Source organism: Lynx rufus, unplaced genomic scaffold (genome assembly GCF_022079265.1).
Source record: "Lynx rufus isolate CCGP_SWC_20201006 ecotype Redwood Valley unplaced genomic scaffold, mLynRuf1.p SCAF_11, whole genome shotgun sequence".
Taxonomy (NCBI): domain Eukaryota; kingdom Metazoa; phylum Chordata; class Mammalia; order Carnivora; family Felidae; genus Lynx; species Lynx rufus.
The window spans coordinates 39311745-39326277 of record NW_025814825.1 but is presented as its reverse complement, the minus strand read 5'-3'; the positions used below and the strand labels follow the sequence as shown (position 1 = coordinate 39326277).

Sequence of the window (14533 nt, the reverse complement as noted above, 5' to 3'; positions counted from 1 at the left end):
ATTTTGTCATTTTGAAAATGTTGTGTAAGTGGAATCATACAGTATATAACAATTGGGATTGCCTTTCCTCCCCTATTTTTGGTAATTTGTGTTTTCTTATTTTGCCATTCCATCTTAAAAATTATCAATTTTGTTCATCTGTTCAATGAAGCGCTATTTTGTTTCATTGATTTTTGCTGTTGTTCCCATTTTTTATTTCATGATTTCTGTATTTCTTTCCTTATTTTTTATTTTAGAGGAAGAGAGAGAGAGCATGTGAGCAGGAAGGGGACAGAGACGGGGAGAGAGAATCTTAAGCAGGTTTCATGCTTAGCATGACGTGGGGCTTGATCCCACAACCCTGGGATCATGACCTGAACTGAAATCAAGAGCCAGATGCTCAACCAACTGAGCCACCCAGGCACTCCTATTTCATCGATTTCTATCAGAATAGAAATCAATAGAAGTCTTTATTTTCATCTTTCTGCTTGCTTGTGTTTAATTTTTTCTTATTTTTCTAGTTTCTAGGTGGGAACTTAGATTATTGATTTGAGATCTTTTTTCTTTTAACATTTATCTATCTATCTATCTATCTATGTATCTATCTATCTATCTATCTAGAGAGAAAGCGAGTGCCGGGGAGGGGCAGAGAGAGAGAGGGAGAGAGAGAATCCTAAGCAGGTTCCATACTATCAACGCAGAGCCCAATGCTGGAGCTTAAACTCACAAACTGTGAGATTATGACCTGAGCCAAAATCAAGAGTCAGACACTTAACTAACTGAGCCACCCAGGTGCCCTTTTCTTTTCTAATACATTGTATATAAAACTATAGTTTTCTTTTCTAAGTACTATTTAGACTCTGTTCCATAAATTTTGATATCATGTGTTCCCATTTTCATTCAGTTCAAAATATTTTCTAATTTCCCTGTGATTTCTTTGATCCATAGGTTATTTAGAAGCATATTGTTTAGTTTCTTAATATTTGGGTATTTTCTAGAGGTCTTTCTGTTATGGATTTCTAATTTGATTCCAGTGTTGTCAGAGAACATACTTTATATGACATAAATCCTTTCAAATTTATAAGACTTATTTTATGGCCTAGCATAAGGTTATTCTGATTATGTTTCATGTGTGCTTAGAAAATATGTGTATCCTGCTTTTATTCGGTATGTCCTATAAATGTCAGTAAGGTATATTGACCCTTGCTGATTTTCTATCTAGTTCCAGCAAATATAGAGTGAGGTATTGAAGTCTTGAACTATAATCATTGAATTTCCCATTCAATTTAGTCAGATTGTATTTTATGTATTTTGAAACTTTCTGGTTCGGTGCATATACATTTATAGTTGTTGTATCTTCCTGGTATATTGACCCTTTTATCACTATGATCTGTCTCTGTTTTATCACTCTATCTGTCTCTCTGGTAATATTTACTATCTTAAAAGTAAAAAAATTTAATGTTTTTATATATTTTTGAGAGCGAGCGAGAGAGAGACAGAGCAAGCAGGGGAGGGGCCGAGAGAGAGAGGGAGACACAGAATCTGAGGCAGGCTCCAGGCTCTGAGCTGTCAGCACAGAGCCTGATGTGGGACTCGAACTCACAAGCTGTGAGATCATGACCTGAGCCAAAGTCAGACACTTAACCAACTGAGCCACCCAGGCACCCCAATATTTATTACATTTACTATTTACAAATTTGTCTTGCGCAGCAAAGGAAATCACCAACAAAATGAAAAGGCAACCCACTGAATGAGAGAAAATACTTGCAAATGTATCTGATAAGGGTTAATATCCAAGATATAGAAAGAATGCTTAGAACTCAATAGCCAACAACAATCTGATTAAAAAATGGGCCAAAGATCTAGACGGTTTTCCAAAGAAAACATGACCAATTGGCACATGAAAAGATTCTCAGCATCACTAATCATCAGGGAAATGCAGACCCAAACCACAATGCAATATCTTTTTGTCACACCTGTTTGAATGGCTATTATCAAAAAGATAAGAAATAACAAATGTCAATGAGGATGTGGAGAAAAGGGAACCGTTATACACTGTTGGTGAGAATGTAAATTGGTGCAGCTACTACAGAAAGTAGTATAGAAGTTCCTCAAAAAAATAAAAAAATAGAACTACATATGATCTAGCAGTTCCCCTTCTGGGTATTTATGTGAAGAAAATGAAAACTGTAACTTGAAAGAAAAAATATATGCACCCCCATGTTCATTACAGCATTATTTATAATAGCCACAATATGGAAACAACCTAAGTGTCCATCAGTGGATGAATGGATAAAGAAATTGTGAAACACACACATACATACATACACACAATATGGAATAGAAAACAATGAAATTTTGCCGTTTGTGATAATATGCCTGGACCTTGAGGCCATCATGCTAAGTGAAATATGTCAGATAAAGACAAATACCATACGATCTCACTTATATGTGGAATTGGAAACAAAACAAAATACACAAGCTCATAGATACATAGAGCAGATTGGTGGTTGCCAGAGGCAGCAAGTGGGAGTGTGGTAAAATGGGTGAAGGAAATCAAAAGGTACAGGCTTCCAATTATAAAAAAAATAGGTCATGGCAATGTAATGTCTAGCATGATGACCATAGTTAATAATACTGTATTGCATATTTGAAAGTTGCTAAAAGAGTAAATCTTAGGGATGCCTCGGTGGCTCATTCGGTTAAGCAGCCAACTTTGGCTCAGGTCATGATCTCACAGTTTGTGAGGTCAGGCCCCACGTCAGGCTCTGTGCTGACAGCTTGGAGCCTGGAGCCTGCTTCGGATTCTGTGTATCCCTCTCTCTCTGATCCAACCCCACTCACAGTTTGTGTCTCTCTCTCTCTCTCTCAAAAATAAATAAACATTAAAAAAAAAGAGTAAATCTTAAAAGCTCTCATTACAAGAAAAAAATTGTGACTATATATGGTAATGGATATTAATCAGACTTATTGTGGTGCTCTTTGACAACATATACAAGTGTTGAATCATTATGTTGTACACCTGAAACTGATATGTTATATGTTAATTATATGTCAATTATACTTAAAAAAAAAGCAGATTACCCAGAGCTTGAGAAAAAAAAAGTTCAGGGACACCTGGGTGGCTCAGTTAGTTAAGTATCTGACTCTTGATTTTAGTTCAGGTCATGATCTCATGGTTCATGAGATGGAGCCCTGAATGGGACTCTGTGCTGACAGCATGGAGTCCTCTTGGGATTCTCTTTCTCCCTCTCTCTACCCCTTCCCTGCTTATGCTCTCTCTCTCTCTCTCAAAATGAATAAATAAAAATTAAAAGAAAAGAAAAATAAAGTTAAGTGGGTTGTCTTTTTTACACCAATCTTAGGGAGTGTTGTCTAGAAGTACTTATCCATTGTGTTAAGTAGTGTGAAAGAATGGGAAAAGCAGATTAGGACAACCTACAGTCAAAATCTGCATCTTTGTGAATCTGAGCCACAGATTCTTTGACTACAGGGAATGAGAAAGGAACCAAGTTTTTACCCTCCCAGTACAGAAGGAGAGCAGTTATTGAAGAAAAAGGAAAATATTTTTCTTTCTTTCTCTCCACAGCAAAAACAAAACAAAACAAAACAAAACAAACCCAAACAACAACAACAACAAACATGATTAAATAACAACACAATGGGTGCCACAACCTATATTTGTCTTTAAATCTAAAATGTGTCTCTTCGGGGCGCCTGGGTGGCTCAGTCGGTTGGGCGGCCGACTTTGGCTCAGGTCATGATCTCACGGTCCGTGAGTTCGAGCCCCGCGTCGGGCTCTGTGCTGACAGCTCAGAGCCTGGAGCCTGTTTCGGATTCTGTGTCTCCCTCTCTCTGCCCCTCCCCTGCTCATGCTCTGTCTCTCCCTGTCTCAAAAATAAATAAAACGTTAAAAAAATTTTTTTAATAAAATGTGTCTCTTCAACAGCATATATTTGGATCTTCTTTCTTTCTTTCTTTCTTTCTTTCTTTCTTTCTTTCTTTTTAATTTAATTTTTTATTTTTTAAAATTTACATCCAAATTAGGTATCATATAGTGAAACAATGATTTCAGGAGTAGATTCCTTAATGTCCCTTACCCATTTATCCCATCCCCCCTTCTACAACCCCTCCAGTAACCCTCTGTTTGTTCTCCATATTTAAGAGTCTCTTATGTTTTGTTTCCCTCCCTGTTTTTATATTATTTTTGCTTCCCTTCCCTTATGTTCATCTGTTTTGTCTCTTAAAGTCCTCATATGAGTGAAGTCATATGATATTTGTTTTTCTCTAATTTCACTTAGCATAATACCTTTAGTTCCATCCACGTAGTTGCAAATGGCAAGATTTCATTCTTTTTGATTGTCAAGTATTACTACATTGTATATATATACCACATCTTCTTTATCCATTCATCCATCAGTGGACCTTTGGGCTCTTTCCATACTTTGGCTATTATTGATAGTGCTGCTGTAAACACTGAGGTGCATGTGTCCCTTCGAAACAGCATCCCTGTATCCCATGTGTGAATACCTAGTAGTACGATTGTGGGTCGTAGGGTAGTTCTATTTTTAATTTTTTGAGGAACTTCCATACTGTTTTCCGGAGTGGCTGCACCAGTTTGCATTCCCACCAGCAGTGGATCTTGCTTCTTTAAACTCAATCTGAACATCTGTAGCTTTTGATTAGGGTGTTTAGTCCATTTACATTTAATACAGTTATTGGTATAGTTGGATCTATGTCTGCTATTTTGATATTTTCTATATTTCTTACCTTTACTGCCTTTTTTCTGTTAAACCAATTTTCTAGATTTTTAAAAATATCATTTTTAGATTACTTATTTAATTTCTCTGTTGATTTTTACACTGCATAATTTTCTGTTATTTTCTTAGTGGCTGCCCAGGAATTACACTGTGCATCTTAGCTTATCACAGTCCAATTCAACTTAATACTAACCTAATTTTGGCAAATTATAGCAACTTGCATCAATATGCCATATTTTCCTATTCCCTCTATAATGTCAATTTTTATATATTATATCCATATGTTATAACTATAACATTGTTTTCTGTATATAATCTTATGTATTTTAAAGAAATTAAGAGTATAAAAGTTCTATTATATTTACCTACATATATACCATTTCTTTTTAAAAAATCATTTTTTAATGTTTATTTTGAGAGAGAAGAGAGAGAGAGAGAGAGAGACAGAGCACGAGTGGGGGAGGGGCAAGAGAAAGAGGGAGACACAGAATTCGAAGCAGACTTCAGGCTCTGAGCTGTCAGAACAGAGCCTGATACAGGGCTTGAACTTATGAACTGCGAGATCATTACCTGAACCAAAGTCAGACACTTAACCACTGAGCCACCCAAGCACCCCTGTACCATTTTTTTTTAATTTTAATGTTTATTTATTCTTGAGAGAGAGAGAGAGGGAGAGAGAGAGAGAGAACGAACAGGGGAGGGGCAGAGTGAGAGAGAGACACAGAATCCAAAGCAGGCTCTAGGCTCTGAGCTGTCAGCACAGAGCCTGATACGGGCTTGAACCCACAAGCTGTGAGATCACGATGTGAGCCAAAGTCAGATGCCTAGCCAACTGAGCCACACAGGCGCCCCTCCCCTATACCATTTCTAATGTATTTTATTTCTTTGTGTGTATTTGAGTTAGCTGGTATCATTTCCTTTCAGTCTGAAAGACTTCCTTTAATATATCTTATATTGCAGATTTGCTAGTAAAGACCCAGTGTTGTTTTTTTTTTTTTTTTAAATATGGAAGTGTCTCTTTTACTTTCATTTTTTGAATGATGGTTTTGCTGGATTTAGAATTCTTTGTTATAAGAATTTTTTTTTCTTTCAGCACTTAGAATATGGTCTTCCACTGCTTTCTGGCTTCCATTGTTTCAGATTAGGAGTCAACCATTAATTGTATTGCTAGTTCTTTTTTTGAGATGAGTTTTTTCCCTTTTGTTTTTAATATTTTCTTTTATCTTGCAGTTTCAAGAGTTATACTATGATGTGTCTAGGTGTAGATTTCTTTGTAATGATTCTTTTTGTTGTACTTCTTGGATCTGTGGATAAATGATTTTCATCAATTTGGGAATTTTTTGATCATTATTTTTTGAAATAATTTTTTTCCTTTCTCCTTTCTGTTGGATTGCTTCATTTTATTCCATAATACTCTGAGGCTTTGTTTAGTTTTCCTTGGTCATCTTCTCTCTGTTTTTCTTGTTATTTCTATTTATCTGTTTTCACATTCTGATTCTTTCTCTTGCCCTTTCAGATCTGCTGTTAAAGCCCATCCTAGTGCATTTTTCATTTCAGTTTTTGTACTTTTCAACTCTAGAATATCCATTTATTCCTTTTTTTTTAAATAAAAGTATCTGTTTCATCCTCCTATTCATTGAGTCTTTGTTAGGTTTTTCTTTAATTATTTAAACATGGTTTCTTTGAATTTTTAAAATGTATTTATAATCTGTTTTTAAAAAAAATTTTTTTTAACGTTTATTTATTTTTGAGACAGAGAGAGACAGAGCATGAACAGGGGAGGAGCAGAGAGAGAGGGAGACACAGAATCTGAAATAGGCTCCAGACTCTGAGCTGTCAGCACAGAGCCCGACGCGGGGCTCGAACTCACGGACCGTGAGATCATGACCTGAGCTGAAGTTGGATGCTTAACCGACCGAGCCACCCAGGCGCCCCTATAATCTGTTTTTTGAAGTCTTCATCTGCTGGGGCAGTATAGAGTTAGCTCTAATTGACTGCTTTTGTTTTTATTTTTAAGTACGAGTCACACTTTCCTGTTTTTTTCCATGGCTCATAATTTTTTACTGGAAACTGAACATTTTAGATATAGCCAATCTGTAATTTTATTTTTTCCTATGAGAATTGTTGTTTTGCCTTTTTAAAATAAATTATTTTCACTTATGCTTTTAATCTTGTGCTGCCACTGATATTTCTTCTGTCTTCAAGTAGCTCCTTTCCTTGTATGATAGCTTCTGTTGTTACAGTTCTCTCATGTGAAACTAAAGTTTGTCTTTTGGTTGCTCCCATAATGTTTGGCTTTCTGGATTTATATAGAATAATTCAGTTTTCTCTTCTATATGAAGCAAGTCTTCTTTAATGTTTTCTTTGCTGGGCTCAATACTGTTTTTTCAGCTATTTTAAAAAAATGTTCTTTTTATTTTTGAGAGAGAGAGAGAGAGACATACAGACAGAGAGTGAGGGAGACATAGAATCTGAAGTAGGCTCCAGGCTTTGAGCTGTCAGTACAGAGCCGGATGCAGGGCTCAAACCCACAAACTGTGAGATCATGACCTGAGCTGAAGTCAGACACTTAACCGACTGAACCACCCAGGTGCCCCTTTTTTCAGTTATTTTTAGAAAATAAAATAATTTCCCATTGTGGCACTTTTCTTTGGGTGGACTCTAGATGATTAGTATCCTATGAAACTATTACAGGTGAAAAAACATATAATGCTACAAGTAGAGTATTATAATAATAAAAATAGTAATAGCTACCCTTTATACAGTTCTTATTATGTGGCATGCATAGTGCTAAATCTTTAATGACTCTTTACAATAACAGTATGAAGAAATAGAGGCTTACAGAGGCATTGTTGTCTGTCACTTCTGCAGCTAATAAGTGATCACCAACCCAGAATTTGAACCAAGGTCTGCTTTAACTCCAACTCTTTACACTGCTGCCCTTGGCTGGCATGGAATTCAGGGTGGCTATGTTACTCCTTGTATTCTGGATATGCTGGTTCTATTAATTTGATCTAAGAATTGCCTTAATCTTTTGGGCAGCACTATTGTATATGGCAGCGTATCACTGACTTACATAAAGCTTGTATTCAACTAAAATGTACAAAACTTAATAAGATCTTAAATATTTGAGCTTGTGTCTGGCCTGGACTTTCCCTCTTATGTAATTACTTTTCACTATAAATGCAGGACTTTGTGTTCTTGTCTGTGTCTTGGAGATTTCAGCCTAAGTTCTAGGTTGCCAAGATATTTTTGAAGTTTGAATCTGTCATCTATGATATTAGCTCTTCCTCCAGATATATGTGACCACGTACATCTTTGATAAGTATTCTTTTTTGTGTATTTATTTAGTCTTTGATACAATTTCAAATAAATCAGGAGTGAATAAAGAATGTATACAGCATAACTATATTTTCCCCAAACATTGTTGTTGTGTACACTTCTGAAGTCTCAGACATGTTTGGCCATGCCCATGGGTTTCTCTTCTTACTGTTGTTAAGACAATATGATCACTGTATTTTAAGGTTCTGGTTGGAATGATGTTGAGGCTATTAGTTATAATTATTGCTTTCTCTGCCTTCTGAGCAATACATTTATTCCATAGGAAATAGAGAGTTTGGTAGGTGTTCTACTTTTGTATTAGACTCCTATTAGAACATATCTGAATAATTGAAACTTCTCTTCACTCTATATAGTATGTTTTGGTACAAGTTTTGTAATGTTTTCTGGGAAAGTATCATACATATTTCTTTTCTGGATAGACCGCCTATGGTATGCTGCTGTTACAGTATAATTAGGTTTTTCTCTTAAGTTCCTCACTTTTATTATTTACTGTAATTTACTATTAAATTTATGAGTTTCTATATAAGAGTAACTTTTGGAAAGGTCACTGGACTTGACTTTGAAAATTCCTGGATTTGGGGACTGACCACGCAATGTGAACTTGAGCAAGTCACTTAAGCTTTGTGGATCTCAGGAATCTACATATACACAGTAGGGATAATAATATTATTCTTTATCATTTAGGATTTCAAAAACAGGTAAGGATTTTTAAAAATAAGAAACTAATATTTCATATAACAAGAAATCAAAAGATGTGCAGTCTGGGACACGTATGGTAGCTGTCGTAGCTCATTAAGATCTTCTGGTCTTTCAGTTCACCATCCTTAGTGTGTAGTCCTTTGCTCTCTTACTTCTTGACTCATTGCCACAAAATAGCTACTTTAACTCTGGGCTTCATATCTATGTTTTAGACACAAAGAATGGGAAAGGCTAATAGGTTGAAGGACAAAAATCCTGGTTTTCTCTTAGTGAGGTTTTGTCACTAAAGTTAAGTCCCTCTAAGGATGTCTGCCTGCAGCTCATTGGCCAGAACTGTGTTACATGTCACCCCTTGCTTCAAGGAAAGCTGGGAAATTGTTTATTTTTGTGTTTTAGTCTTTGCAGTAGAAGGAAGCAAAGAAGGGATTGGGTTTACGGTTTGGGTCAGCTGGTCAACAATATCTACCACATACTTTCATAGGATTATTGGAAGGATTCAATGGTACAGTGTAATTAATATGTTTCCTCTTGCTTTCTATCGGTGGTCTTAAAAACCAGAGTATGTCTTGAATTAATTTATTCTAATTTTGTATTCAAGCCTCAGAAAATCTATGAGAGTAGTTACTTGAATGTTAAATGAGTTCAGTTTTTACCTATAGTCTAGAAATTGTCATAAATATGTTTAGGAATAGATTGCATTGTTCCCAACCAGCTCTCCTGTTTTCATCCAAGGTTCAGTGAGAGCCATTCCCACATCTGGCTAATCTTTGTGTACTACACATCCTAACTCTCCTTATCATGGGCTTGTATTTATATCTGGGCTTCTCTATTATAGGGCTCTGTTGATGGGTTTGAAGATTATTTGTCTACAATGATGTCTCACCTTTGATGCCACATACTCTTATTTTCTCTTTGAGCATTGTTTAAAATCTTTTCCATTGCTACCATTAACATGGGCGTTAGTTTGCTACCATTAACATGGGCATTGGTTTTTTCTTTCCAAAGCCATTGGTGTCAACAGTGGCAGAACATTTTTTTTCTTAGCATTTTCCCCTAAAATCTTTCAATTTGCTATGTAAAACTTGGAAGTTTCTAGAGCTGTTATCCAGATTGCTGCTGATAATTATTTGTTTATATGATAATAAGCTGAATTATATTTTAATTTACAAAAATAAACAAATAACTTTAGGGTATCAAAGCTCCCTGCTAATTGGGAAACATTCTAGGTGACTGTTTTTGAGGGTGACTATTTTCTGGAGAATACTTGGGCTTTGAGTAAAAATCATATTGAAGTATAAAAAGCAGCCTGTCACCAATGGGAAAATAATTGGGAAAGAAGCAGATCTGCAAAGTGACTCTAGTCCTACTCTTGTTTCCTTCACTGACTTACAAAATACTTCTAGATTTAAAGAGTTATTGGGGCGCCTGGGTGGCTCAGTCAGTTAAGCATCTGACTTCGGCTCAGGAGAGTCATGATCTCACAGTTCATGAGTTTGAGCCCTGCATCGGGCTCTATGCTTAGAGCTCGGAACCTGGAGCCTGCTTCAGATTCTGTGTCTTCCATTCTCTCTGCCCCTCCCCTGCTCGTGTGCCGTCTCTCTCTCTCTCCCTCTCTCTTTCTCTCAAAAATGAAATAAAAACATTAAAAATTAAAAAAAGAGTTATTAATGAGTCAGAATGCAGCTAGAGGCACATGAAAAATAGCAGCAGAAATCCTGAGCAGCTCAGGAGAGAATGGTAGCCCTAATGTGAGCTGAATAGGCTGGCTGGTAAATTTGAAAGCAGGTCACATATCCTGAATATATATATATACAGGAGCTATCACCTGGTCCTACAGCATGAAGTAGAGGAAATAATCATAGTCACTAGTTTTCAGACAAAGTTGTATTATTTTTTTCCATGGAGAATGGTAAAAGATGTTAAGAAAAGGCCCCAGGAAGTAAATAAGTCCTGGAGGTGAGCTTAGAGGAGAATGGAGGAGTGAGCATCTTAAATGAGGTCAGAGTGAGATAAGAAAATGGAAATTGCAGAGGATTTGGAAATGACTAGAGAAACCTACAGGATGTATCATGAAGTTGGAGACTCTTCAGGTTTATTACTTCCGAATCTCTTCATTCTGATGAAATATGGTAGTTTATAAATTCTGTCATTTTGGGTGAAACAAGACTTTGATGTGTATATGGTTATTTGTTTTGTTTTGTTTTTGCTGCCTGCCTTTATTTCTTTTTGTAGACATTGTTCGAAGTGATGTTGCCTTGGATAAACAGAAAGGCTGCAAGATTGCTCAGCACCCTGATGTTATGCTGGAGCTCCAGCGGGAGAAGGCAGCTCAAATGCATCTTGTTCTTCTAAAGGAGCAATTCTCTAATACTTACAGTAATCTCATATTAACAGGTAAGGCTATTGGAGTCGTTTGGAATCTTAAGCATTATAGATTGATGGCCTCCATTAGTTAACAACTTGACGTTTGGTAGACACTAAAGTGGGATCTAGATGAGCCCCTATCTGTCTGTCTCCATCCACTATATCCCTTTTTAAATTGTGATTACTTTTGTCTTCCTATAAAAAATATTTCTTGTAGTTTGCAGATGTATTTTGGCTTGAAGTTATAGGCAACTCAGCATGTGTGTTCTCAAAAGACAGAACCAATGAAAACCTAATGAAGCCTTATAAAAATATGACTTTTAAGATGTGTGCCAGTGGATTTGAGAGAATTACTAAATTTGGTGTCTAAGAAGCAGCTATTTTCCTCTTTCTGTGTATGCCCTTTCTGTGAACCCAGTGAACATAAAGATGAAATGTAAAAGAGATAATGATCCACAGGCCGAGCTGAGAATGTTCTATTCCTGGTGGACTTTGAAAGTATCTGGAGAATTTGATTTTCGTTTTAAGAGCAAAGAGGCTATGAGACAGCCATACTCCCTTACATCCTTGGTTCAAGGAGGGAAGTGAATTTGTGTGAGAGCTCAAAGGAGAAAAAGCTTTTTGCAAGGCTGCCTGCAAGCTTTGCTGGTACAGAGCATGTGAGTTGCATGCTTTCGTCAAGTTTTGGAGAAGATTCTAATAGCAGACTCTAATGTGAGAATAATGGAGTACTTGAGATGGAGTAAGAAGAGCGGTCTAAGTTACTTCCATTTTCTTGAGGGCATGCAAGGCATTCCTGCATTATATTGCTCCAAATAAAGTTTAACAAATCAAAAGTGTGTGTTTCCCGTGTTTATCAATATTTAATATTCAAAAGATGGAATGTCTGACAGGCTATGAATATCTCACACTTATTTTTGTAAACTCCAAGTTAGGACAATTTTAATTTTTTTTATAGGCTTCCTGGCATTTCACCAGGAATTGCTGAGTGGCAACCAAATTGTTTAACTTCTGAAAAAGCACAAGTCTCTTCCAACTTTTCTTCTTGTACCTGGTGGAAAACCCAACAGCATGAGGTGAAAGCCAGATTTAAATGTGCTTTGGTGAGCAGAGAAGAGGATTATAGATTTCATAATTATAGGCCTTGTTTTTTGCTCGTTGATAAGTTATTAAGGAGGGAAAACTTAAAAGTGATTTATAGCCAATGTATTATTTCCCTAAGTTGATTTCCCTAAGATGGTTAGTTTAAGTTTAGATATTTGGAAAGAACATAGATTTTTATCCAAATTTCTTCATTCTGTCTCAGGCATACAGATGTACATATATTAATATTTTCCAATTCAGTTATTAGAAATATTTTTATTCCACCCTTATGTTAATTTTAGATCTATATTAAAGAGGTCAGATCTTGTGTTCTTTAATGTGGCATAGAAAGGGCTTAAGGTAATTCTAACCCTAAACTGTGGATTCAGAGTGTGGCTTGAAGGCATATTATCTTTGAAAACACAAGTGTTCTATTGAGTTCAATGGAATCTTTTCTAATTCTCAGTAACATAATCCCTTTGAATGTTTATTCGCAGTTCAAACTGTTGGAATCAACATTGTCAACTTTTACCCTGACAACTTGCTTACTTTCCACTAAACAAACTTACCCTAGAGAAGAGCCTCTTTCCTGCTCTTACTTCTCCCAAGCTGCTTCAAAGAGTCCTCAGGCATTTTCCACATTTTTCACCCAAATGCTTGTACAGAGGTGGTACCTTGCTACAGACAGAGCATTTGGTGTGCCCCAGTTTGTTTACATGAAAGTTCAAAAGGTTTTGGTTCCAGGTGTTGGGAAGAGCTGTAGCCATTTCAATTTAGCACCAGTGGTAAAACTATTTTAATGTCCTTTAACTAAGTCTTTGATTTTACACAGTGTGGTTTCCTAATTGTTATGAAGTTTAATCCTTGATTTCTTGTATAAATTTTGAGAACATGGTCTCCAGACAGCTAAACATAATATTTAAACATAACTAAACTAACTTTTGTAAATATTTCCCTTTTCAGTGATGAATGTATATTGGTAAGGAGGGTGAGGTTGAAGGGGCAGAGACCTCTCAAATGAAGTGACTCTCTTTACCAACATGTTCAGAACACCTACTCTAGGATTTCTGCTTGGTGATGTTCCACTTATTTTGTGTAACTCTGGCATAATATTTGAAATGTCTGCAATGAAAGTATTTATGTGGAACAAGATGAGGAAACTAGGCCTCCAAAATCTTAGAAAGAGATCATTTTCTTCATGACTCTGCCCTCCCCTCAACCCTTCTCAATTATTTACAGAATTTCATGTATATGAGTAGCAGTGTATCATAATAGTTTTCTGGTCAGTTAGTGGTATATTCTTTATTTTAAAATTGGTTGACTAAGATCATAGTATAGGAAAAAATAAAGCGATTGAAATATCAGATGGTTAAAAGCATGGTTAAAAATGATAGTTGTTGCCCTCCACCTCACAAGCAAGCCCCCATTCTTAGATGTTCCATCTTTAGCTGATGTGACTGTCAGCGTTGAGGTGAGAGGCATGCCTTCATTTTCTGCATTCCAGCTCATCTTCTCTCTTAAACAGCCACCCCTCAGATGAGAGCAGATTATATTCTAGCTTTGAAGGTCTTCTGACTGTTCAGTAAAAGGAAACAACCCTTCAGTACTTAGTGACAGCCCAGTTAACAGAAACTAGTAACAATTCTTTAATGTGTATATCTTATTGAAGTATTCCTCCTTATATCACATTTTTAGAAAAGTGGAGTGTATTTTTGCATGATATTAAATATGTCTTGGGGCGCCTGGATGGTGCAGTCGGTTGAGCGTCCGACTTCAGCCAGGTCACGGTCTCGCGGTCCGGGAGTTCGAGCCCCGCGTCGGGCTCTGGGCTGATGGCTCAGAGCCTGGAGCCTGTTTCCGATTCTGTGTCTCCCTCTCTCTCTGCCCCTCCCCCATTCATGCTCTGTCTCTCTCTGTCCCAAAAAGAAATAAACGTTGAAAAAAAAATTAAATATGTCTTTATGTTTTCATGTGAATGATTTACATAGCAATGGAAATAATGTTAGCCTTCCCTAATATAGTGGGTTTTTACAGTGAACTCCAAGGTTTTAGGAAGGTGATGGAGTAATACCAGTAGAACATCAGTGATAGAACTGTTTTAAATGGTGATGAGTTGCATCCTGTACTTTTCACACTGACTCATCAACACGTGGATGTATCTTATCTTGTCCTGTAGCATCCAGTTTGTCCTGGAGCATTTAAGAAAGAAAGGGGATTATTCTTCCATATCTTTGTGTTCTCATGACTCTTAATGTAATAATGTTCTATAAGTTCGTTGAAAATGTCCTGCTGTTTATATGATAAAT

At 36.5% G+C, this 14533-nt stretch overlaps 1 protein-coding gene across 3 annotated transcripts in view; it reads left to right on the top strand.

The window, feature by feature from the left end:
* Window positions 1-14533, top strand: part of HPSE2 (heparanase 2 (inactive)) — a 670247-nt gene that overhangs the window by 50010 nt on the left and 605704 nt on the right. For 2 of the 3 annotated variants that reach the window (XM_047072672.1, XM_047072671.1), the window contains exon 3: window positions 11013-11174. The exons of the other annotated variant lie outside the window; for it this stretch is intronic. In XM_047072672.1, the coding sequence (XP_046928628.1) occupies window positions 11013-11174 (162 nt within the window). The remainder of the gene's footprint in view (window positions 1-11012; window positions 11175-14533) is intronic. 3 annotated transcript variants of the gene reach the window in all.